General features: G+C 47.7%; 1 protein-coding gene across 4 annotated transcripts in view; it reads right to left on the reverse strand.

Moving 5' to 3' along the window:
• Positions 1-10101: 10101 nt before the first annotated feature.
• LOC115203333 (leucine-rich repeat-containing protein 4B) overlaps positions 10102-27476 on the reverse strand; it is a 30551-nt gene continuing 13176 nt past the window's right edge. For all 4 annotated transcript variants that reach the window (XM_029767955.1, XM_029767946.1, XM_029767964.1 and 1 more), the window contains 2 exons: positions 14502-15005; positions 10102-12891 (listed from right to left, as the gene is read on the reverse strand). In XM_029767955.1, coding sequence (XP_029623815.1) covers positions 10939-12891; positions 14502-14744 — 2196 coding nt within the window. In that variant the 5' untranslated portion in view covers positions 14745-15005 and the 3' untranslated portion in view covers positions 10102-10938. The remainder of the gene's footprint in view (positions 12892-14501; positions 15006-27476) is intronic.

Consider the following 27476-nt stretch of genomic DNA (forward strand, 5'->3'; position numbering starts at 1 on the left):
CAGTGGCTTCTTCCTTGCTGAGCGGCCTCTCGGGTTATGTCGATATAGAACTCGTTTTACTGTGGATATAGATACTTTGTACCCGTTTCCTCCAGCATCTTCACAAGGTCCTTTGCTGTTGTTCTGGGATTGATTTGCACTTTTCACATCAATGTACGTTCATCTCTAGGAGACAGAACACGTCTCCTTCCTGAACGGTATGACGGCTGCGTGGTCCCATGGTGTTTATACTTGCATACTAAGGACGAACCAGACTTGCAGAGGTCTACCAATTTTTTTCTGAGGTCTTGGCTGATTTCCCCATGATGTCAAGCAAAGAGTCACTGAGTTTGAAGGTAGGCCTTGAAATACATCCACAAGTACACCTCCAATTGACTCAAATAATGTCAATTAGCCTATCAGAAGCTTCTAAAGCCATGACATCATTTTCTGGAATTTTCCAAGCTGTTTAAAGGCACAGTCAATTTAGTGTATGTCAACTTCTGACCCACTGGAATTGTGATACAGTGAATTATAAGTTAAATAATCTGTCTGTCAACAATTGTTGGACAAATTACTTGTGTCATGCACAAAGTAGATGTCCTAACCGAATTGCCAAAACTATAGTTTGTTAACAAGAAATTTGTGGAGTGGTTGAAAAATGAGTTTTAATGACTCCAACCTAAGTGTATGTAAACTTCCGACTTCAACTGTAGATACACATAGAACTCTCTCTGAGACATTCAAACTTCACTTGTCACTCAAAATAACGACCAGCATCTCAATAGGGATTATGTGAAAAAACAACGTAATTTTTATTCCATAAATGTCTCAGTATGGCACATGAACAGAGGTTGAATGGTCTGAAAAAGATTTGGCACGGAACCTTTAAGCAGAACAAATAACCCCTCCTCCACACACACGTGACATGTGTCCAGTGTTAATACACACACCCATGGTTAGAACAGGCTAGAACAGAGTCATAAGAAACAATCACAAGAACAACCATAGTCAATATTGTAGAAGAAAAGAAGAAGCCAACCAAAAGAGCAGATGGAGTCTATGTTTAATTAAACAGAGGGAAGGAAATATCTCAAGTGTTGGCTTGTTGTAGTGTTCATTTTCCCTTTTTTCCTGAGAGAGGGTTAGGGTTGAAGTAACGCACGCACGTGTGTGTGTGTGCGTGACTCAGAGCGAGGCAGGGACAGGCAGAGACTGATGCTTTATCTACATTTCTGAGGGACAGGGTGAGAAAAGGGAGACAAGGAGAAAGGGGGTAAGTCAGCCATGCTCCTTCACTTCCCGTGGGTGAGGATTAGAGTCATCGGCCCCTCCAGCACTGGTTGACATATAAGCACCGCAGCGTTCCCCCTCATGTCCCTCTCTCTTCTTCACACACACACACACACACACACACACACACACACACACACACACACACACACACACACACACACACACACACACACACACACATTACATGCTCTTACACACATGCTCTTATACCCAAGCACACCACGCACACTCATAAACACACAACTGTGCACAAGCACATGGGAATGCACGCACACATATAGACAGGCACACACACTCGTACACACACATATATACACAAATACAGTGTATATACACACAGATACAGTGTAGCATACCCAGGCCAGTACCCAGACAGGATAAGGAGTGACAGGACGTCTCAGTGTCCTCTGACAGTCAACCTCATCGCTCATTCCTCCTGTCTCTCCATCTCTCTGTCTGTCTGTGAGAGGGAGTTGTCTGCCTGAGGGGAAAAGGGTTGTTCTGTGGTGAGTGAGGTATACACTGTGGGCGACCATGTTGGATATATGAGGTAAAGCACAGGAGGCTGCTGAGGGGAGGATGACTCATAATAATGGCTGGAACAGAGCAAATGGAATGGCATCAAACACCTGGAAACCATGTGTTAGATGTATTTGATACCAATTCCCTGATTCCGCTCCAGCCATTACCATGAGCCAGTCCTCCCCATTTAAGATGCCACCAACCTCCTGTGAGGTAAATGTATGGTGAACACGAGGTAAACGTGTTAAGTAACACCAGGGTTTGAGCGCATTAGAAGCCACACTCTGCCAGCTGGTGGCTGATGGTGTGGAGCGGGGTAAAAATAAAGTGTCAAAGGGGGGTGTCAGAGACGGAGGTTGAAGGAGACCAGCCTGAATAAATACATCAGCACCAATGAGGACAGCAGCACACCTCCAAAACTGACAGGGGGAGACAACAAGTTTTAAAAAATGTAAAAGTTAAAAGACAAAATCAATATCTCCAGTTAAAGGGCCTTATAAATTCACGTTGAAAGACCCCAAACACCAAATGACCTCAGGTTGCATCACTGATGTGTCCATGAGCATCAATAGATGTATTCATTCAATGTACGCATTGACTCTTGAAGAATATAAGTTCTAAATCCCTCATGGGCTTAGTTCAACTCCAAACTATTAGCTTGTTTTACTCCAATGTTTGTAAACAAAGTAAATGTAAACAAACACTGTATAGCCTTAAAACATAGTTAGAGCTAGAGTGTTGATATCATGGAGAGGTCAGTACTTGCATCCATAGCTTTGTCTATGAATTTGAGAGTGGTTACATTGCCTATGAATTTGAGAGTGGTTACATTGCCTATGAATTTGAGAGTGGTTACATTGCCTATGAACTTGAGAGTGGTTACATTGCCTATGAACTTGAGTGTGGTTACATTGCCTATGAACTTGAGTGTGGTTACATTGCCTATGAACTTGAGTGTGGTTACATTGCCTATGAACTTGAGTGTGGTTACATTGCCTATGAACTTGAGAGTGGTTACATTGCCTATGAACTTGAGAGTGGTTACATTGCCTATGAACTTGAGAGTGGTTACATTGCCTATGAACTTGAGAGTGGTTACATTGCCTATGAACTTGAGAGTGGTTACATTGCCTATGAACTTGAGAGTGGTTACATTGCCTATGAACTTGAGAGTGGTTACATTGCCTATGAACTTGAGAGTGGTTACATTGCCTATGAACTTGAGAGTGGTTACATTGCCTATGAATTTGAGAGTGGTTACATTGCCTATGAATTTGAGAGTGGTTACATTGCCTATGAACTTGAGAGTGGTTACATTGCCTATGAACTTGAGAGTGGTTACATTGCCTATGAATTTGAGAGTGGTTACATTGCCTATGAATTTGAGAGTGGTTACATTGCCTATGAACTTGAGAGTGGTTACATTGCCTATGAATTTGAGAGTGGTTACATTGCCTATGAACTTGAGAGTGGTTACATTGCCTATGAACTTGAGAGTGGTTACATTGCCTATGAATTTGAGAGTGGTTACATTGCCTATGAACTTGAGAGTGGTTACATTGCTTATGAATTTGAGTGGTTACATTGCCCAATCCCTCAGCCTTTTACCAAAACAATGGCGGGGAGGTGCTTTGTTAGAACTGAGGGTTGCCCCATTAACCTTGATTTCATATTGATGAATGTTTACTGCTACTCTGCTTCTCCCTTTCAAGTTTGTTCATTGCATTGATTCTGGAGGTAATATAATAGAACAATTCTATGCCATATAGAAAACGCTTTTAGGCGACTTAGTCAGGTCAGCCCTCAGAGCCCTGACTCCTCCTCCAGCTCTACTCTGCTGCCTGGCTGACAGGGGAGGTTCTGACCACCAGTGTTGGCGTCTGGTTTGAACTTGACCCTGCATCACACTGGGTTGCGGGTACCAGTCTATCCCCACACAAGGAAACGACTATCAACACATGATCCCCTGGCTGCGTATTCCTCCCACACCATGGTTATTCTACACTGGCCCTCCATAGGGTGCAGCGGAGCAGACCGCCATTTGCACTTCAAAGCTTTGTAATGTACGCTATGGCCGCCGCCCAGCTTCAAACAAACATCAGACACCGTAGTGTGTGAATATCATGGCGAGCCAAGGCGCCCATAAACTGTAAATCTGTGTGCTGTGTTGCTGTGGAGGAGAGGAGAGCAGAGTAGCAGAGGGGGGTGAATGTGTGTTGCTGTTGGGAGACTTGACTGCGAGCCTGTCCTCTGAGAGGAGCACAGCTGCTGGCTCAGCACATCCTTTAATAATCGCCGATGGTTCAGGACATTCCGATATGAATCCAACAACTCCACAACACATCCCTGATCAACAGGGAAGGTTCCCGAGCACTGCAGGGGACGTCAGAGTGTTCTAGAACATCTGTCATTAGCGGTTCCAATTCTCAAGTCTGGAACACTTTGGATTAGAGGAGTCAATTTCTCTAATCTAGAACTTCCAAAAACAAGTCTCTTAATGTTCTTGAACCTTCAGAATGAAGTGTTCCATAATGTTCCTTCTCAGAACAGGGTGTTGTAAGACATGAAGAACAGTGTCCCAGCTGAATACCACAGCTACAGTGTGCTCAGGAAGGCCTAGCCTGATGACCAGATCCATTATGCTGTACTCCATAATTACAGGCTTTTCAGCATGTCCCATTAGAGTGTTGGAGTAACAGTGTTAAAGGAGAATTTAGCTTTTTTGCAACCAAATCCCTATTTTTGATGTAAATGGCATGTTATAGAAGGGTCCAGTTTGCGGAAACGGATAAGCTCTCAAAATAGTGATGCAGGTCTTTAGAAGTTATATACTGAGAGCTTTGCCGTTCCTAAAAGAACGTATATGGGTGTTTTTGGAGAATTTGTTCATGTTTATTCAGAGCCCCCTTACGAGGATGAGGAAGTGAATCACTGATTGGGGTAAGTTTCTCAAAAACAAGTGAAATCTAAATAATAGTAGATTTGGTTGTTCAAAATAAAACTTCCTCTCCACCTGAGGTTTCCTGACCTCTAGCACAGCACAGTCAGACAGAAGATGAAGTCATCCACGATGAGACACCGCTAATCTCCCCCGCGTCACGGCACTCTAACACTCACATGTCAGCCGCCCAAGTCAACCAAAACGGACATCTTGTGACAGAGAACATGGTTGCCAAGGAAACAATGAAATAAGCCTTATGTTAATGTCTCTCTGTTTTCAAATTAAGGACACCTTCACAGAACACAAAGCCCCAGCCTCTGAACCGCAGCCCTGCTGGGAGCTGGCGAGAGGTTTGTGTTAAGCCCACCGCACAAAGACACACATCATTAAGAAAGCCCCTTTCAATCAATCATTCACAATCAATCAGTCAGTCAATGTCAGTCAATCTGCAAATATGTGTGCGCTCATGCCTATATGTGCTTGTGCATGTGTGCACATGTACGTTTGTGCGTAGGCAACAGGGAGGCCTGTTGGATAAGTGGCTGCAGGCTCTTGTACAAATCACACGGACGGCGCAGACTGACGTCCATGACCATCCGATCTCAACCTCCACAAAACCTCACAGGGAGAAGATGGACAGGAAATACTCTGAGCCAGCACCACACGCACAACTAGAATAACCAAGAGAGCATCTAAACACCAGCCTCGCAGAAGTAGAGTTGCTTAAAACCCATCTGAAGACCGACTGGCGTCATAGTAATAAAATCACCCACTGACTACTAGTCTGACAATGACGTAAAGTTAAACTAGGAGACTAGAGACTACAGACACACAGATCTGCATCTGAACGCACCACCGTCTCAGTCGCCATCATCATCATCATCATCATCATGATGTGTGACAATAGAAGCTGCAAGGTTTCTCTGGGTCTGTATTCATAGGCCATCTGATGGCCATTAAAAAATATGATAGCAATAATAATGCTTATAAATTACAGCGGTTCGACACTTCTGGCCTTGACAACTGGGAGGAACATTTGCATTTGGCGCTGGAGCGTATGCATCATTGACACTATAATGTAGCGGCTCCACTGTCGTTTTACAACTATTTTTAAATGGTTGGGTGACAGAGTTAAACTAAACTCTACGCGGGAAGATAACAACTTAATAATTCTATGGCTTACATCTGCACACCACCCACATATGGGACCAGCTCCAATGGTGGACCTGGCTGGTTCCCTAAAGGTGTTGTCTCACCTAAACAAGGCTATGCTCACCTCAAGCTCAAATAAGGCCCCTGAAACATGAAAAACACAAAGATCACCTCCCAACTCCTTAGCTCTTTGTGTCGCACTGATTTTCTTTATCTTGGCCAGGTCGCAGTTGTAAATGACTACTTGTTCTCAACTGGCCTACCTGGTTAAATAAAGGTGAATGAAAAAATTAAAAAGGTGCTCTGATCAGAACACAGCAGCTGATAATTAAGATCACATCCTAAATATATCAAAAGCCTGATTAATATTGTCTCATTAGACCAGGACCTGAGCTAGAACAGCCAAACGTCAAGATAACCAAGGCCATCAACCCCTGTCCAATTAGGAAACACTATAGCCTTGATTGGCTGGTTTAACAGTGAGGATAACTAGGGCTGTGTGACACGCGACTTGACCACAAGCTCGTAACCTCAGATTGACTACGAGTTGCAAGAGGCAGAGACCGGTGGAATACTAAAGAGACTGGCCATGATAGAGCAGACCTTTGATCTCTAGGGCTTATCCCAATAGGCAGAGGGGAGAGGGGGGAAAAACCCTGCTTAACTAGAAATCCCGTTTTTACTTAAAGTGTCAGTGAGAGGATCATAGAACAGCCTGGAGCAGAGGGAAACAGACAGAGAGCTGCTTTAAACTGGGGATTTAAAATGGAGGTCTGACTGGCCCCCTCCCTCTCTCTCTGCATCCTCTTTACACAACCCACACATTACATACACTCACCTAGCAGGCGCATGCACACACACACTGATTTAGCTGCATTGTAAATAATGGAAACAATATCAAGTTGCCATAGTAATCGAAAATACTACTGTAGGTACTGTAACTGAACGCGCACGCACGCACGCACACACACACACACACACACACACACACACACACACACACACACACACACTTTACTTATTCCCTGAATGGTTGAGTGAGCGGGTCTCTTCCTGCACAGTAAACACAGCGTTTCCATTAGTGTTAAGTGTGTGTTCAGTGCTGTGTGACTCAGTCACTGCAGTGATGTTACTGGGACTGTGGGGCACTGGCCAAACTCGTTCTGCCACTAAGCCTTTCTAGCTTGGCTCTTCTCTGTGACACTTCATAAGAGCTTCATAAGGCTTCATAATGCTTTCTGAGGTGTCAAGACAGGCAGGGAGTCACATCCAGAGTACTGGGGGAATAGTTGTTGTCAGAACCACTGAACACACACACACACACACACACACACACACACACATGAATATGTAAATAACTAGTGAGGGGATTAAAGATCCCTGGTGTTGGGAAAATAAATATGTTAATAACTGGTGCATGGGATATAAGTGTTAATCACAAGTGCAAGGTACATGAATACGTTCAGCACTGGTGTAGGAATATGCAACTGACATGTAGAAGTGATATAGACGATGCAAATCACTGCATAAGTAAATCAAAAGTGTGTGTAGAGGATATAGATACAGGATGTAAGCTACTGGAATAAACCAAAGGAATATGTTCATTATTTCCATAAGCAACATGAATGTGTAAATCACTTGCGTAAGCGCCGTGAAAAAAAATATAAATGTCTATTGTGAGGACCATGGATATGTTAATAGCCTTCTATACTGTCTGTTCCCTCCTATTTGCATCAGAAACCCAAATCAAGATGCTATGATGAGGACTGTCGCAGCTGCAACAGTTGCCAGGGAAACCTGGAGGCAGGAACCTGTAGGGACATTGTGTTAGGATATGGGCACACTGTGAAAGGTGATTTGCTACTGTTGGAAGAACACTGGCCGGCTTGTAGAGAGATATGTTGTCTTAAAGGAACATGATTGACAGGGGGCATCGGGCAAGCTGTGACGCTGTTTGGCGCATTATTCTGAGGGTAGGTAGTCATGGAAACAGGGTGTTGACTTAACGAAATCACACTCGGAGCACTGATAGCTATGACATTCTGAAAATGACAGGGTGAGAGAGCGTGAGCAAGTTTGTAAATCAAAGCAGGATCTACCCTGTCCTCCTTGTTCAGGAAAAGACCCCTCGCTGGCCATTTCACATTCTGTGTGTCATCTCAAGCACAGCTGTATTAGCCAAAGGGATACACACAAACAGTTATATTTCAATTAAATGGGGAAAAAACACAAAAAAACTAATGCCACCAAGTTTCACAGAGCTCAACCGCCATTTTGTGTGCCAGGTTTTTTAATTTTTCAATGTGACTTCTGCTGACAGAACATCTTTCAGAATTATAACCAGTGTAATTATCGAATTATAATAACAATAACAATATTACAATTGAGATAACACTTGATTTAAAAAAAGATAAAGGAAATAATCAAACTAGATAAAAAAACAAAATGAAAAAAACACTTAATAGCTTTTTTTTAAGAGATCTATACGTTTCTATATTTTTCAATTATTTGTCCTTTTCCTTAAAAAAAAAATCCTAGGCTTTCTGTCTCTTTCACTGAATAGATTTCTCTTACCTTTCAAATGCTTCAAAATGCTGTCCTCCTTTAGCTCCCTGCTGCCATGAATTCCATTCACACATGAGAACACTGAGTTCTGATATAATCCTCTGCAAACGAGCAGTCTTCAAAGGTTCATGTCCTGTCTTTTACACAACAGAATAAAATTAGGGGTCCTGATCGGCTGAGACTGGTGTTGTTGTACAAAACAGAGGAGTTTGAGGAGGCATGGGCTGTGAGGATGCCAGGTGGGAGCAGCCATTTTGAGGCCCATGTATTTCCTGTTTCTGCAGGTTGGTGTTTGGTGGAACACAGTCCATCCCCTGTTGTTGGAGTCAATATGGTGGTTGAAGGGATCGTCATCGTTCCATGTGTAATCAAATCATTCCCCACTGGATCAATTACAAACATCACTTTCATAAGGATTTACTAGGCTGCTCTGCCACCTATACACTGACTGTACAAAACATTAGGAACACCTGCTCTTTCCATGACATAGACTGACCAGGTGAAGACTATGATCCCTTATTGATGTCACCTGTAAATTCACTTCAATCAGTGTAGATGAAGGGGAGGAGACAGGTTAAAGACATATTTTTAAGCCTCGAGACAATTGAGACATGGATTGTGTATGTGTGCCATTCAGAGGGTGAATTTGAACAGGGTATGGTAGTAGGTGCCAGGCGCACCGGTTTGAGAGTGTCAATAGCTGCAACACTGCCGGGTTTTTCAAGCTCAACAGTTTCTCGTGTGTATCAAGAATGGTCCACCACCCAAAGGACATCCAGCCAACTTGACACAACTGTGGGATGCATTGGAGTCAACATGGCCCAGCATCCCTCTGGAACGCTTTTAACACCTTGTAGTCCATTCCCCGACCAATTGAGGCTGTTCTGATGGCAAAATGGGTTTCAACTCAATATTAGGAAGGTGTTCCTAATGTTTTGTACACTCAGTGTATGATGTAATAATAATAGTAATAATGAGGATAATTATAATAATCATTTGTTCTCAATATCATGATATATTGCATACAGATATACTGAATGCATGAAGTTGAAACCGATCACATTGCAATTTTGGATATTACCACTTGAATCAGAGAGCATGCTAAACCTATATCTGTTTTTAAGAGCTATCTACAGTATACGGTTGATAAGCATTTACTGAATTATTATAATTATCATCATCATTACAATATCCATATTGTTTGTATCAAAGGGTGAAGTTTTGTAATCATATTTCATATGTTCTCATTAAATGGAGAGTAAAGAACCCCCTTCTACAATGACCCTGTTTATGTAAATGTAGCAAGAGGGAACGCTTTGTGATGCTACAAAAATTGAAGCCAAAATAAATTCAATCAAACACGGTGGCAGTTTCCAATTTTAGCTCTTGCTCATCCACAGCCGCCACTACAATATGTCCCTTTCCAGCACAGAATGTCGGCCATCTTGTTTCTAGCCAAACAAAGTTTTCATAGTGATGACCGCTATGACAGCAGTTCATATATTCTTCAGATGCTGTGGCTATTTAGTCAGAAACTTGGTAAAGATTCTTCATAATTTATTTCTTCGAATGAAAATATATTTATATATATTATGTACTTTCACAGTTTATTTGTATCTTTCGCAGTCCTTTTTGCTAATACATTATTTTTTTTACGACGATTCACTCCATATACCTTCCTCTATTTAAAGAGAGTAGCCAGTCAGGTGTGAAAGAGAAAGTGAGATTGAGCCCACTAAGTAAAACACAACCTTGCGGATGTTGTTTCCTCTTCCTACACATTGCTTGTTGTCCGACACTAAACTGTGTTCTGCTCAATAATTTCCCTTCTGTCCTGTTCCACAGAGTGCGTCTGGGCTGCCCTGTACTGCTCTGACACAGTCCCAAACACTTATATGCCTACTTCAACAGAGTGACTCAGATCTTATCTCTATATAAACATGGTGACTTGGATTGTATCTGGTAATATACGAGGTGATCTGTATTTAGTTATAACCACGGTGATTCTTATTGTGTCTGAGTATTGAACCTGGTCACCTGATTCAGTCTGGGAATGCTGCTGATGGATATATAGATTGCAAGGGCTTTTACGTTGGCACAGATATGCGCAAGTTTGGCACATAGTTGTCAATCTCATAATGCACTGTGTATGTGTTAGCTGATAGAATGTTCCTGTCCTTGTGTCGGGCTGTGTGTGTCTGTGTGGGTCTTGGAGTGTCTCAGAAGATGTTAATGCTTGGACGGGTGTTGAGCAGACACAGTAGAGGTGTGAGAACAATCTCTCCTCTCTCTCGCTCTCTCACTCTCTATACACTAACCATACAAAGCAGTGTCTATGTAATATTTCATATTCTGCCTGCCTACACTTTCTATCGAAATATGGCCATGGGGATAGTACAATCAGACTCCTCTCTCTCCCTCCATCTCCCTGTTTTTCTGTCTCTTCATCTCTCTCTATTTTTCCATCTGTCTCTCTCTTTCTCTCAGATCTGAGTCTCTTGCACATTCTCCTTGGAGCCACTCTTGAAGAGCAGAGGCTCGATCTGAGGGTTCTGGCCTTTCCCCATGAGCCCCTTCAGAGAGCTGTGGATGCCCAGCTGGGGCAGGGGCACAGGGGAGGGCAGCGAGCCACCAGTGGGGGTGCCACCGCTGGTGGAGGTGGGCCCCTGTGCGCAGGAGTTGGGGGTGCTCTGGGTCTGGGAACAGGGGGAGAGGGAGGGGGTGTTGTTGTTGAGGCCCATGCCCAGGCCCATCATGTTGTTGTTGAAGTGGTGGGCCTTGTAGTAGTGGTTGAGGTGCTCCTGTCTGGCCAGGTTGGGCAGGTTGACCATCTCCGGGTGATGCAACCTCAGGCTCTGCCCTCCTCCTACTCCTCCCCCTCCGCCTCCATCCCGAGAGACGGTGCCGCCCCCTGAGATGCCGCTCCCGCGTCCACCAGCACCGGCGCCAATCTCGTCCTCCACGTTGATGATCTCAATGGCGCGGGCAGGGCCGTGGTGCTTGTGCAACTGGTGCTGCTTCCTCAGTTTGTAGAAGACCACCAGCATCACGGCTGCCATGAAGGTAATGGCCACAAAGCAGCCAATGATGATCTTGGTGGTCTTCATCACGTCATCAAGGCCAGAGTAGCCCGTTTCGGCAGTGATGGGCACAGTAAAGGTGGGCCGGGTGGCCCGGGACGAGGACAAGGACCAGGCTGACAGGGAGGAGGCGGTGGTAGGGATCCCCCCCCTCCACTGGTGGCCAGACGGGGTAATGACGTATGACTCGTTGTGGCTGTTCATGACGCCCGCGTAGACTGTCGGGCCCTCGTTGGGCTCCACCGTCTCCACGGTGACAGTAGTGAAGTAGCTGACACCAACGTCGGCGGCAGTGACATTAAGCACGGCGGTTGCCGTGGTGTTGCCAGCCGAGTTGGTCACCATGCAGGTGTACTGACCCGTGTCCCTCAGCGTGACGTTGGTAAAGTTGAGCGTACCGTCGTGCAGCACGGAGATCCGGACCCGGTAGGAGCCGTGGGTCATCAGGGTGCCGTTCGGCGTGAGCCAGTTGACCGAGGTCATGGTGGTGCCCGTGCGACACTTCAGCTCTGCAGCCATGCCCTCGGTAACGTTGAGGTCGGTGGGCGGCTCCACGATGACGGGAGCGTAGCAGGTGAAGTGGCTCTGGTCCAGCTCCCCGATGTACCGGCCCTTCAGGCCGGGGGGAGCGTGACAGCGGGCGCAGCACGTAGTGTTACTGGGCACCGTCTCCTTCAGCCACCAGCTGAGCCACAGCACGTCACAGTTGCACACCCAGGGGTTGTGGTTGAGGTGCACCCGCTCCAGCTGGTGCAGCGGGGTGAAGAGGTCATGGGGCAGCGAGTGCAGGGAGTTGTGGGAAAGGTTGAGCTCCTCCAGGTTCTTCAGGTCGTCGAAGGCGTTGCGCTCGATGACCTTCACTTGCGAGTGCATGAGCCACAGCTTACGGAGCGACACCAGGCCCTGGAAGGAGCCAGGCCGGATGATCTCCAGACGGTTCCCAGACAGCTCCAGCTCCTCCAGACGCACCAGGGCCGTCAGGTTGGGGATGTCCTTCAGACCACACATGCCCAGGTTCAGGTAGCGCAGGTTGACCAGGCCCACAAAGGCGGCGTCTGAGATGTAGTCCAGCTTCTTGAGCTCTCCCAGGTCCAGCCGGCGCAGCGAGGGCACGCGGTGGAAGGCATAGCCCGGCAGCGTCTCGATGGGGTTGTTCCGTAACCACAGCTCCCGCAGCTTGCTGAGGTACTCGAAGGCCTGTGAGGGGACCAGGGTGAGGCGGTTGTCGAACAGCTCCAGCGTATTGAGGTTGGGCAGGCCATTGAATGCTCCCACCTCAATCTGACTGATTTTGTTCTTAGACAGCTGCAGGATCTCAAGGTGCCTCAAGTGCTTGAAGGTGTCTGACTTGATAACCTGGTGGGGAGAGAGGGAGAATGTTAATATCTCACAACATGAAGAGTGACTAGACTGTGTAAACAGGGTGCAGCTCCAGTGGCTGTGACAGCTGGGTACAGTGTGAAAGCAATAGCACAGGTGTGAATGCAGGGACACTATCAGAACATTACCATAATGTTTTACAAACATGAACATCAACTCAAATCTTACAGCGAGAGAAAACAAAAACTTCAAATCACTGATATGAGCCAAATTAAAATTCACAACACTACAAACAAATGATCAACATAGAGGCTGAAATGATTAATTGTGGTGTATCCGTTTTGGTAAATGAACAGACAAGAGACATGGTTGTTTTTCTCAGAGAGAAGATGCTTGCTGGTGCACTTGGACTGGGTGGGCCCCTGGACACCCCACACCAGTATCTGGGCTGTCCAAACGGAGCTCATTTGGCCAGGCATCAGACACACAGCTAGTGAGCAGGACTAAAATCCCTTTAAATCTATTTTCATTTTAATTTTATTTTACTTAACCTTTATTTAACTAGGCAAGTCATCTATGGCTGTGTGAGATATGTGTGGGCAATGCTCTCAGTGAGGGAGGCAGTGAGAAGCTCCTGGAGACAGGCCACTGCATCCTTCTTATGTGGAGCAGGAGGGGGGAGGGTGATAGGGAGGGTGGGGGTGTTTAAGAGGGGAGTGGGAGTTGTTAAAGCTTTACTCTCAGGGTACTTGGGGGAGAGAAGAGAAAAAATAAGCCAGAGAATCTAGGATGCCTCCAGGTGTTACAATATTTTTAGATTTTTAATCATTTCAAGTGGGGCTTCGGGATACAACAAATCCAATCAGAATCCGTTGGCTAAGAGGGAAGTGTAATGAATAGTGTTATTATTTCTTTATTTTATATTTTAACAAGCTGCATCTCTTTAACTCCGTAAGACCAAAGCATGAGGGTTGATGTTCCCTTCTCCTTCTGTAGCCAACATATACAGTTCAATCATGTGCCTCTCTGAGTGAGATAGAATGGCTGTTTGTCCACTTCCTCTCTCTGCAGTCACTTTATTGATTTGCCACAAACTTTGCCAAAAGCCTAAAACACTCTGTATCCAAATTCACAAATGGACTTAGCGTATTCAGCAACCTCGTGTCTGTGAAGTTGTCTAGACATTTCTAGAGTGCAGCACATTTCTGAGCGCAAATTTCCTAAATACATCAACTGAAAACAGCGGGAATATGTATTCTATTACACGGCTGACATGCTGAGGAAGTTGACATTGGGAAGCTGAGGTTAAATGGAGTGTCCCAGTGCAGCTGTAAAACCACAACTACCTTGTGGTTCTGACATACAATCTGCTAACACATGTGTTCCTGCTTTTTTGCTGTTTGCTGTGTTACTGTTTGATTTCCATTTTAACATGACCTCCCATTTGAATTGCAAAACGGTTGGGGAACACTGGGAGAACACAGGCATTATTCCATGGTAATTATGAGTGAATGACAGGTAATTACATTGAAACAAGTATATAAAAACAGGCATTTACATAATGCTTACCAACATACAGTACACGCACACAATCAAACAAAAGAAATGAACACAGTGGATAATGCTCAGTTACAGTCCATATTTACCTCTATTGAATTCTCTTGCAGGTTGAGGTATCGTGTGTTGACTGATATGCTCTCAGGCACCCCATCCAGACTCTGTCTCGTACAGATGACTCGACTGGCCTGATTGGAGCAGCTGCAATGGGTGGGGCAGGGGGAGGCGGCCCCTACAAATTCTGGCCCAGAGAGGAGCCGCAGTAGCAGCTGGACCAATAGGAGGAGGAGGGGGGAGGGGCAGGGAAGGCAGGTCACCGTGGTGATGCGCATGGCAACTGGGACATGACCCTGCCCTTTCTCCGAAGATGTTGATCCCAAGATGATGGATTCCTCAACCAGGTTGACTTTGCTTAGTTTCTCCAGTGGCAATTTGTTCCTTTTAATGTTTCATTTTTAAAGGTGTTTTATCTTCCGTCTATCTCTGTTTTTTCCAGGGGGGTTTAACAGAAATATGTGCATAAACAGATGTTACTCCTTTTTTTCTGTCGTCTAGGGATTTGAGTGGGGCCTTTGAGAAGAATCCACGAGTTACTGAGAGAGAGACAGAGAGACAGAGAGAGAGAGAAACAGAGACAGACAGAGAGAGAGACAGAGAGAGAGACAGAGAGAGAGAGAAAGAGAGAGAGACAGAGAGAGAGAGAGACAGAGAGACAGAGAGAGAGAGAGACAGAGAGAGAGAGAGACAGAGAGAGAGACAGAGAGAGAGACAGAGAGAGAGAGAGAGAGACAGAGAGAACACAGATATTAGAAGTAGCACAGTATATCATGCTCCTCCAATTGTTTAGAAACATTTACCCTGAGAAAAACTAATGGAAAAGAAAATATTCTTCCAGGTATACGTTATTCCGAAAGGACTGTGAATCATGTGCATAACTTGAGAAGCCTTAAAAGGTGTGTGTCATTGCTCATTAGTAAAGGTCAAATCTTACAGCAAATCACTATAGTGAACAGCAGTGTCATCATACAACAGACATCTTTACAATATTACAACTCTGGATCATACATTTCAGGTTACTGTCCGCCCTTGGAATGAAAAGTAATATTGTAATCCTAACACTCATGACTATGTTATTCATGAATTGGTTCTACAGTATATGCACTCACGCGTTCAAGACAACAGTTCTCAGGATGACAGTACAATACCAATAATATTGTTTAAAGAGATTTGCTGGTACTTTTGTATACTTTTTAGCCAGCAGTTCTGAAAGTAAAGCTCACGAGCCAAAAGTGGTCCCCAAAAACGGCATACTACGTCACATATTGTTTGAGCAGATATGTGCACTATGTTATTGCTCTCTCTCTCCGTGTGTGCCTTTGGCTAGCTGTCACTCAAATGGGGAAGGACTGAAGCTCATTGGCTATAACTGGAATTACTAGGGGGCTGGCCCACAAGGGGAAAAATGTAGGGAAATGGCGCAGCACAGTTTTCAAACTAGGGATTTCATGGCTAATTGAGGTAAGATAGTAATTCTGCTCATATATTAAGCATATATGAACTACACATTGACACATCAAGCCCAAAGCGGGAGATTTAAAAAATACTTAGTAGTCGCCAAAGTTCCGGAGCATGTCTTTAAATCCCAGTGTCCAAACACTGAGCTGTGACTTCAACCCAAATCCTCTCTCTATTAGCATTGCACTGGTATTGGGTTGACAGTACTAATTCTATTTCCATACTGGCTCTGCATTACATGCTCTAGGGGCCACAGAATGGTGGTGAAGGCTGCAGTCTTCCTTAACACTGATAGATGGTTAACTCTACCCAGGCTCCTGGAGCCAGCGAAGGAGAATTGCTCTCCTCTCTGCAGGTCATTTAGACCTGAATAACCTTAAATAAGGGCATACAGCTATACAGCCCACTATTATTAACGATGATGGCTGTAATGATGGGACTCTGACACGCAAATACATTTCACACGCTTGGCATTCACACTTGGCTCAGGGTAAAAAACAAGAGGAGAGATTGAGAGAGGGAAAGGGAGAGAGAGCGATTATTAATCTGATAGATGACTGTACAGCTGAAGGGAGAGAACGGTATTAACAACACTACAGTAACAGATGAATACTGAACAGTTGCAGAGAGGCAATGGGAGAGCGAGAGAGGGGGGGGTGAAAGAGTGAAAGAGTGAAACAGAGAGAAAGAGTGAAACAGAGAGAGAGAGAGAGAGAGAGAAAGAACAAGAGGTTGGGCAAAGTGGGAGAGAGAGATAGTGAAACAGAGAGAGAGATGAGAGAGAGGGGTAGAGAAAGAACAAGAGATTGGGGAGAGAGGGAGAAAAGGCAAGAGAGCGAGAGAGAGAGAGAGATTGGGGATAAAGGGAGAAAGAGAGGGAGATAAAGATAGATGGATGGAGTAGAGGGAGTGAGAGGGATGCTAGAGGGACAGAAGCAGAGAGAGAGAAATAGTTGGGGGAATGAAAAAGAGAATGGCCGTAGAGAGAGGAAAATATGGAGTAAGAAAAAATAAAGATTAAAAAGTAGGAGGGAAAAATAGAGAGAGAAGATAGATAGAGAGGGAGAGAGGGAGGGAGAGGGAGGGGAAAGACTCAATAGAGAGATGAATATAAAGTAGACAGAGATGGAGGGAGGGGAACAACAACACAGAGATGCATATAAAACAGAGAGAGCAAAGGAGAGATAGAGGGGAAAGACAATACAGAAGAATGAATACAAAAAGATGGAGATGGGTGCACAGAAGAGATTTCTCTCACTGAACGGTAGATGAGTAGGGAAAGAGAGAAGGAGAAAGAGAGGGAGCAAAAGAGGGGTGAGATTGATCAATAATTTGTACGCAGAGTGCAATGACATTAAAACACACACAAGGACACCGTGATAAATCATATCTCCAGCACGATCTCTGTGTGATAGAAGTGAACAGGACACAGGTCCGGTCCTGACCTGCTGCTACTGGGACAGTCACAGTTCTAGACCAGAACCAGTAGGATACTGGGACAGTCACAGTTCTAGAACAGAACCAGTAGGATACTGGGACAGTCACAGCTCTAGACCAGAACCAGTAGGATACTGGGACAGTCACAGCTCTAGACCAGAACCAGTAGGATACTGGGACAGTCACAGCTCTAGACCAGAACCAGTAGGATACTGGGACAGTCACAGCTCTAGAACAGAACCAGTAGGATACTGGGACAGTCACAGCTCTAGACCAGAACCAGTAGGATACTGGGACAGTCACAGCTCTAGACCAGAACCAGTAGGATACTGGGACAGTCACAGCTCTAGACCAGAACCAGTAGGATACTGGGACAGTCACAGCTCTAGACCAGAACCAGTAGGATACTGGGACAGTCACAGCTCTAGACCAGAACCAGTAGGATACTGGGACAGTCACAGTTCTAGACCTGAACCAGTAGGGTACTGGGACAGTCACAGTGCAGTGCCCCTGTGACAACAATTGTGGACCCCCTTGTGGCCCCCCTAAATGTGGAGTATGAAATAATTTTTACACAACTAATCTTTGCTATCGTTCTTCTTTTACATCCGTTATTAGACAGTGGCAACGCGAAACACTAATGATTATGAACATGGTCTTTTGCCTGCTAATGCCTGCAATGCAGTGAAGAAAACGATATGACAACAATAACGTCTAATGTAACTGGCCCCTCTAACAGTACAACTGGCCCCAGCTTGGCCCCCCCAGTTGAAATGGTCTAGAACCGACACTGTCTCACAGGGGGAAAGAATCATTTAAATCTAGATGTAATGTTCTGAAAAACGAATCCCCAGTGTTTCTCTTCTCTATTGTGGCTATTATGTGCATCCCAGCATATGTAACATAACAACAGACTGCAGGCATTACCCTTGAAATGACAGCCACCTCTATGTTTAATTTTAACCACCATTAGGACTGATGTGTAAGTACGGCAGTTATTTTGGGGAGACGACAGCTGATCCAAATCAAAGGGAGCCAAGGGAGATGGGATGAGATGTGAGGCTGAGAGAGAGATGCAGGCTGAGATAGTTTGGTTGGTTAGTGGGGAGTGGAGCGGAGTCCATCGAGGAACTGTTGTCGAACCGCTGTCACCATCAACATTTTAGTGGCCTCTGCCTGTCTCCATCTCCCTCTAGATCACTCTCTTTCTGCTCTCTCTCTCTCCCTCTCCCTCCTATTTTTCTCCTCTCCTCATGTGTTGCTGCTGTGTCCAGTGGCGGTGGAAATACTGCATTGACCTCTCAGTTTGATGAACGATTAACCTGCTACACTGACATATTAACCCTTTGATCTCGGTTCTCTGTCTGCCTCGCAGGAGACCACTGTCGCTTCAATCCTCCCCGTTTTCTCACTTTCTCTCAATTCAAATCTTAGCCAAGAGTAACCATGGTTACCTATTCACCACACTGCCCCTTTCTCACTCTCTCTTCAGCTGTATCTCACCCTTTCCACATGCCCCTCCCCTCTGCCACACCCATAATCACATATTCAGAAAGAGACAGACAGACAGACAGACAGACAGACAGACAGACAGACAGACAGACAGACAGACAGACAGACAGACAGACAGACAGACAGACAGACAGACAGGAACTGTGTTCAGACACCAAGATGTCCGCTCAGTAGACAGACAGAGCTCCTATCTATTCTACTATCTGTATGTAGAGAGGAGACCCCTGACCTATCTGATCAGACTGACACCTAGGGCTCCGTTCAATCTGGATCACTGAAGCGTTACAGATTGCACAATAGAAATGTTAAGGTCATTTTGATTGAGCCGACACATGCAGCGTTTACCATGAATGCAGTCTCCGTTAACGCAGGAACATTGCCTTTACATTTCAATCACGCTGTAACTCTGTCCGCGACACAGATTGAATAGAGACCCTGGCCAGGGTTAGAACATAACACCCAAGACGGTGACAGATCACAGGCCGTCTTCTTCTTCACATGTAAACGCTATCTAATGACGTCTCCTGTTACCAACAACAAGTTCAATGTTTACAAACTCATTTTCAAGAGCTCGAGTATCATGAAACTGTTAAAAGTTACTGCAGTTTCCCCGCCCTCCTGCCTAACTTCCACAGTGAGCCCGCTCTCTGTTATCATGTGATCTACACTGAACAGCTCACAGCGGAGAACTGTAAGATATGATAAATCAGCACTAATATGATTACCCCGTGTGTCTGCTGGTTAACGTTGGCTGTTTTTTTACTCTCCGCACTACAAGAGTCCCCAGCCCACAATCTCTCTCTGTTTATCCCTTCTAGAGGAAAAGCAGCTCATGCAGGATAATAGTCAGAAGCCAACCCCAAAATAAAACCATGCCACCAAAGAAAAACTAAATCCCTTGATACAGTATTTATTTGAAACAACTATGTAGAGAACATTTCAAATGCTGTAACTTTAAGCTACTGATTTGTTGTCAGATATTAGCAGCAGTCTTCTTGTTGTCTCTCTACAGTAGTTCTCAGCCAGAGAGGTGCTTGGTTCACGTTATTCTACATATTAAACTTCTGTGTAATCCAATAGAATGACTACACACAATCTAGCCTAAAATGTTGGGCTGATGTAGTCATCCTGCTTCATTTTACTCTCACAGTAGACAACTCACTGGGTAGTCTACCAGACCCCAAGCATACTCTATACAGAGGCACTTGTAAATGTTTAAAGCATTTGAATAACAGCCAAGTGAAATTCACTCTGGGACCAAAGACCAGGAGCTTTTACATAAATGAAAAGGAGAATACTGCATCATGACACAGTCCCCGATTTAATGGAAAACAAAAAAATGGTTTTATTCTGCAGGAGGAACACAGTCACGCACAGACTAGTGGAGGGAAACCAACGGAAAACACACACACACACACACACACACACACACACACTATTATTTTCTACTGAGCCAGTTACTCTATGTTCACATTCCTATCTATTATTATTTCTTGTTGTTGTTGCATTGCCCAGAAGGAACCTGCAAGTCAGCATTTTGTTGGACGGTGTACATGTGTATCCTGTTCATACTGTCTGACTAATACAACTTTAAAATTGAAAAAAAACACACACATACACACAGACACAGACACACACACAAACACGCACACACACACAGACAAACACACACACACACACACACACACAGACAAACACACACACTGTCTGTGTGACTGAACACCTTTTCAATGGGCAAAACAAAGCTACACCTGTATGCCACTGTCTTGCTGACCTAGGTACACTGAGAGGAAGCCTATAGGAAGCCTCCTCCACCTTCACCCCAACCTTACCACTCCTTCCGCCCTACCCTGATACACTTCCACCTGCACCCCAACCCTACCACTCCTCCAACCCTACCCTGATGAACCTGCACCACAACCCTACCACTCCTCCAACCCTACCCTGATACACCTGCACCCCAACCCTACCACTCCTCCACCCCTACCCTGATCCACCTGCACCCCAACCCTACCACTCCACCCCTACCCTGATATGCTTCCACCTGCACCCCAACCCTACCACTCCTCCAACCCTACCCTGATCCACCTTCCCCCCAACCCTACCACTCCTTCCACCCTACCCTGATCCACCTGCACCCCAACCCTACCACTCCATCCCTACCCTGATATGCTTCCACCTGCACCCCAACACTACCACTCCTCCAACCCTACCCTGATCCACCTTCACCCCAACCCTACCACTCCTTCCTCCCTACCCTGATCCACCTGCACCCCAACCCTACCACTCCTCCAACCCTACACTGATCCACCTGCACCCCAACCCTACCACTCCTCCACCCCTACCCTGATCCACCTGCACCCCAACCCTACCACTCCTCCACCCCTACCCTGATCCACCTGCACCCCAACCCTACCACTCCTCCACCCCTACCCTGATCCACCTGCACCCCAACCCTACCACTCCTCCAACCCTACCCTGATACACCTGCACCCCAACCCTACCACTCCTCCACCCCTACCCTGATCCACCTGCACCCCAACCCTACCACTCCACCCCTACCCTGATATGCTTCCACCTGCACCCCAACCCTACCACTCCTCCAACCCTACCCTGATCCACCTTCCCCCCAACCCTACCACTCCTTCCACCCTACCCTGATCCACCTGCACCCCAACCCTACCACTCCATCCCTACCCTGATATGCTTCCACCTGCACCCCAACACTACCACTCCTCCAACCCTACCCTGATCCACCTTCACCCCAACCCTACCACTCCTTCCTCCCTACCCTGATCCACCTGCACCCCAACCCTACCACTCCTCCAACCCTACACTGATCCACCTGCACCCCAACCCTACCACTCCTCCACCCCTACCCTGATCCACCTGCACCCCAACCCTACCACTCCTCCACCCCTACCCTGATCCACCTGCACCCCAACCCTACCACTCCTCCACCCCTACCCTGATCCACCTGCACCCCAACCCTACCACTCCTCCACCCCTACCCTGATCCACCTGCACGCCAACCCTACCACTCCTCCACCACTACCCTGATCCACCTGCACCCCAACCCTACCACTCCACCCCTACCCTGATATGCTTCCACCTGCACCCCAACACTACCACTCCTCCAACCCTACCCTGATCCACCTTCACCCCAACCCTACCACTCCTTCCTCCCTACCCTGATCCACCTGCACCCCAACCCTACCACTCATCCAACCCTACACTGATCCACCTGCACCCCAACCCTACCACTCCTCCACCCCTACCCTGATCCACCTGCACCCCAACCCTACCACTCCTCCACCCCTACCCTGATCCACTTGCACCCCAACCCTACCACTCCACCCCTACCCTGATACACTTCCACCTGCACCCCAACCCTACCACTCCTCCATCCCTACCCTACCCTGATCCACCTTCACCCCAACCCTACCACTCCTCCATCCCTACCCCAATCCACCTGCACCCCAACCCTACCACTTCTCCATCCCTACCCTGATCCACCTGCACCCCAACCCTACCACTCCTCCATCCCTACCCTGATCCACCTGCACCCCAACCCTACCACTCCTCCACCCCTACCCTGATCCACCTGCACCCCAAACCTACCACTCCATCCCTACCCTGATATGCTTCCACCTGCACCCCAACCCTACCACTCCTCCCCCCTACCCTGATCCACCTGCACCCCAAACCTACCACTCCACCCCTACCCTGATATGCTTCCACCTGCACCCCTACCCTACCACTCCTCCAACCCTACCCTGATATGCTTCCACCTCCACCCCTACCACCCCTCCACCTGCAGCCCTTCTCCACCCTTACCCTGATATGTATCCATGACACGTGTGCTCCCTCTCCGGACTCTAGGTCACCAGGCTGCTCGTTAGGGCGCACACCTGTCACCAGCGTTACGCGCATAATGACACTCACCTGGACTCCATCACCTCCTTGATTACCTGCCATTTATATGTCACTCCCTTTGGTTCCTTCCCCAGTCGTCATTGTTTCTGTTTCATTTCGGTGCTCTGTTTGTGTTTCTTGTTTTGTTCATTTATTAATTAAATGTATTCACTCCCTGAATTTGCTTCCCGACTCTCAGCGTACATCGTTACACTCCACCTCAACTCTCCGCCAACCCTACCCTGATACACCTCCTCCCCTACCCTGATATACCTCCTCCCCTACCCTGAAACACCTCCCCCCCTACCCTGATACACCTCCCTCCTACCCTGATACACCTCTTCCCCTACCCTGATCACCTCCTCTCCTTCCCTGATACACCTCCTACCCTACCCTGATACACCTCCCCCCCTACCCTGATCACCTCCTCTCCTACCCTGATACACCTCCCACCCTACCCTGATACACCCCCTCCCTACCCTGATACACCTCCATCCCTACCCTGATACACCTCCTCTCCTACCCTGATAAACCTCCCCCCTACCCTGATACACCTCATTCCCTACCCTGATGCACCTCCTACCCTACCCTGATGCACCTCCTTCCCTACCCTGATGCACCTCCTTCCCCATCACCCCTACCCTGATGCACCTCCTCCCCTACCCTGAAACACCTCCCCCCCACCCTGATACACCTCCCTCCTACCCTGATACACCTCTTCCCCTACCCTGATCACCTCCTCTCCTACCCTGATACACCTCCTACCCTACCCTGATACACCTCCCCCCCTACCCTGATCACCTCCTCTCCTACCCTGATACACCTCCCACCCTACCCTGATACACCCCCTCCCTACCCTGATACACCTCCATCCCTACCCTGATACACCTCCTCTCCTACCCTGATAAACCTCCCCCCTACCCTGATACACCTCATTCCCTACCCTGATGCACCTCCTACCCTACCCTGATGCACCTCCTTCCCTACCCTGATGCACCTCCTTCCCCATCACCCCTACCCTGATGCACCTCATCCCCTACCCTGATACACCTACTTCCCTACCCTGATACACCTCCATTCCTACCCTGATTCCCTCCCCTCCTACCCTGATACACCTCCTCTCCTACCCTGATACACCTCCTCCCCTACCATGATACCCCTCCTCTCCTACCCTGATACACCTCTCCCCCTACACTGATACACCTCCTCCCCTACCCTGATACACCTCCATCTCAACCATGATACACCTCCACCCATACCCTAATACACCTCCACCCATACCCTAATACACCTCCATCCCGACCCTGATACACCTCCACCCCTACCCTGATACACCTCCACCCCTACCACGATACACCTCCACCCCTACCACGATACACCTCCCCCCTACCCCGATACACCTCCACCCCTACCCTGATACACCTCTTCCCCTACTCTGATGCCCCCCCCACTACCCTGATACACCTCCTCCACTAGCCAGATACACCTCCACTTCCACCCTGATACACCTCCACCTCAACTCTCCTCCACACCTACCCTGATACGCCTCCACCCATACCCTGATACGCCTCCACCCCTACCCCAACTCTCCTCCCCTACCCTGATACACCTCCTCCCTACCCTGATATACCTCCTCTCCTACCCTGATACACCTCCTTCCCTACCCTGATACACCTCCTTCCCTACCCTGATACACCTCCTTCCCTACCCTGATACACCTCCTTCTCTACCCTGATACACCTCCTCCCCTACCCTGATACACCTCCATCCCTACCCTGATACACCTCCTCTCCTACCCTGATACACCTCTCCCCCTACACTGATACACCTCCTCCCCTACCCTGATAAACCTCCTCCCCTACCATGATACACCTCCATCTCTACCCTGATACACCTCCATCTCTACCCTGATACACCTCCACCCATACCCTGATTCACCTCCACCCATACCCTAATACACCCCCTACCCTACCCTGATACACCTCCTCCACTAGCCAGATACACCTCCACTTCCACCCTGATACACCTCCACCTCAACTCTCCTCCACCCAAACCCTGATACGCCTCCACCCCTACCCCAACTCTCCTTCCCTACCCTGATACACCTCCTCCACTAGCCAGATACACCTCCACTTCCACCCTGATACACCTCCACCTCAACTCTCCTCCACACCTACCCTGATACGCCTCCACCCATACCCTGATACGCCTCCACCCCAACCCCAACTCTCCACCCCTACCCTGATACACCTCCTTCCCTACCCTGATACACCTCCCTCCCTACCCTAATACACCTCCTTCCCTACCCTGATACACCTCCTTCCCTACCCTGATACACCTCCTTCCCTACCCTGATACACCTCCTTCCCTACCCTGATACACCTCCTTCCCTACCCTGATACACCTCCATCCCTACCCTGATACACCTCCATCCCTACCCTGATACACCTCCTCTCCTACCCTAATACACCTCCTCTCCTACCCTGATACACCTCCTCCCCTACCCTGATACACCTCCTCCCCTACCATGATACCCCTCCTCTCCTACCCTGATACACCTCTCCCCCTACACTGATACACCTCCTCCCCTACCCTGATACACCTCCATCTCTACCCTGATACACCTCCACCCATACCCTAATACACCTCCTACCCTACCCTACCCAAACCCTGATACGCCTCCACCCCTACCCCAACTCTCCTTCCCTACCCTGATACACCTCCTCCACTAGCCAGATACACCTCCACTTCCACCCTGATACACCTCCACCTCAACTCTCCTCCACACCTACCCTGATACGCCTCCACCCATACCCTGATACGCCTCCACCCCAACCCCAACTCTCCACCCCTACCCTGATACACCTCCTTCCCTACCCTGATACACCTCCCTCCCTACCCTAATACACCTCCTTCCCTACCCTGATACACCTCCTTCCCTACCCTGATACACCTCCTTCCCTACCCTGATACACCTCCTTCCCTACCCTGATACACCTCCTTCCCTACCCTGATACACCTCCATCCCTACCCTGATACACCTCCATCCCTACCCTGATACACCTCCTCTCCTACCCTAATACACCTCCTCTCCTACCCTGATACACCTCCTCCCCTACCCTGATACACCTCCTCCCCTACCATGATACCCCTCCTCTCCTACCCTGATACACCTCTCCCCCTACACTGATACACCTCCTCCCCTACCCTGATACACCTCCATCTCTACCCTGATACACCTCCACCCATACCCTAATACACCTCCTACCCTACCCTAATACACCTCCATTCCTACCCTGATACACCTCCTCCCCTACCCTGATACACCTCCACCCCTACCCCGATACACCTCCTCCCCTACCCCGATACACCTCCTCCCCTACCCCGATGCACCTCCTCCCTACCCTGATGCACCTCTTCCCCTACGCTGATGCCCCCCCCCCACTACCCTGATACACCTCCTCCACTAGCCAGATACACCTCCACTTCCACCCTGATACACCTCCACCTCAACTCTCCTCCACACCTACCCTGATACGCCTCCACCCTACCCCAACTCTCCTCCCCTACCCTGATACACCTCCTCCACTAGCCAGATACACCTCCACTTCCACCCTGATACACCTCCACCTCAACTCTCCTCCACACCTACCCTGATACGCCTCCACCCATACCCTGATATGCCTCCACCCCTACCAACTCTCCTCCCCTACCCTGATACACCTCCTACCCTACCCTGATACACCTCCTCCACCAACCCTGATGCACCTCCCTCCCCTACCCTGATGCACCTCCTCCCCTACCCTGATGCACCTCTGCCCCTACCCTGATGCACCTCCTGCCCTACCCTGATGCACCTCCTGCCCTACCCTGATGCACCTCCCCCCCTACCCTGATACACCTCCTCCCCTACCCTGATACACCTCCTTCCCTACCCTGATACACCTTCTCCCCTACCCTGATACACCTCCTCCCCTACCCTGATACACCTCCACCTCAACTCTGCTCTACCCCTACCCTGATACCCATCCTCCAGTGTAATCCGCAGGAGGAGCACTGGCCTTGTTGTTGAATGACAGCTGACATCACATGCTCTCACACACACACACACACACACACACACACACACACACACACACACACACAAACACAAACACATATTTCAGGGTGTGCTGTAAGCAGCGTGACTAATAGTGTGCTAACTTCCTGCTTTGTGTTGGCTCAGTAATACCTGATTTATGTGAATCTCAGGGGAGGAAGCCCCCAGGTTATTGAAATATTGTGCGCAGGGTTCGAGTGGGGATGTTAGTACAGGTAAATCAATGGTGGCAGTCAATACCCTACCTGGGCTAAAGGCACAGGAGGACAGGAGAGGATTGTGCCAGTCAGCTACCAGATTCAGCTGAAAACACTACTATTGTGCTGCATATTGATTTCAACCATCCTCCCGTATTTTTTACACACACAGGTTTCTATAAAGCACATTTTTGTATGTCAGAGACAACATCTGTTTTTGACGGTTGGTAATCCATATTTAAGCAAATTACGATACATAATGTATCATAAGTCATTGAATAAATATTGCAGAGTTCTCGATTTATAAATGATGAGACGAACCTTAACACCTTCAAAATAGCCGGGGTAAATTGTAAAGCAAGACTTTATTTGTTGAGACTTAGCATTGC

This window comes from Salmo trutta, chromosome 1, assembly GCF_901001165.1.
Source record: "Salmo trutta chromosome 1, fSalTru1.1, whole genome shotgun sequence".
NCBI classification, from domain to species: Eukaryota; Metazoa; Chordata; class Actinopteri; order Salmoniformes; family Salmonidae; genus Salmo; species Salmo trutta.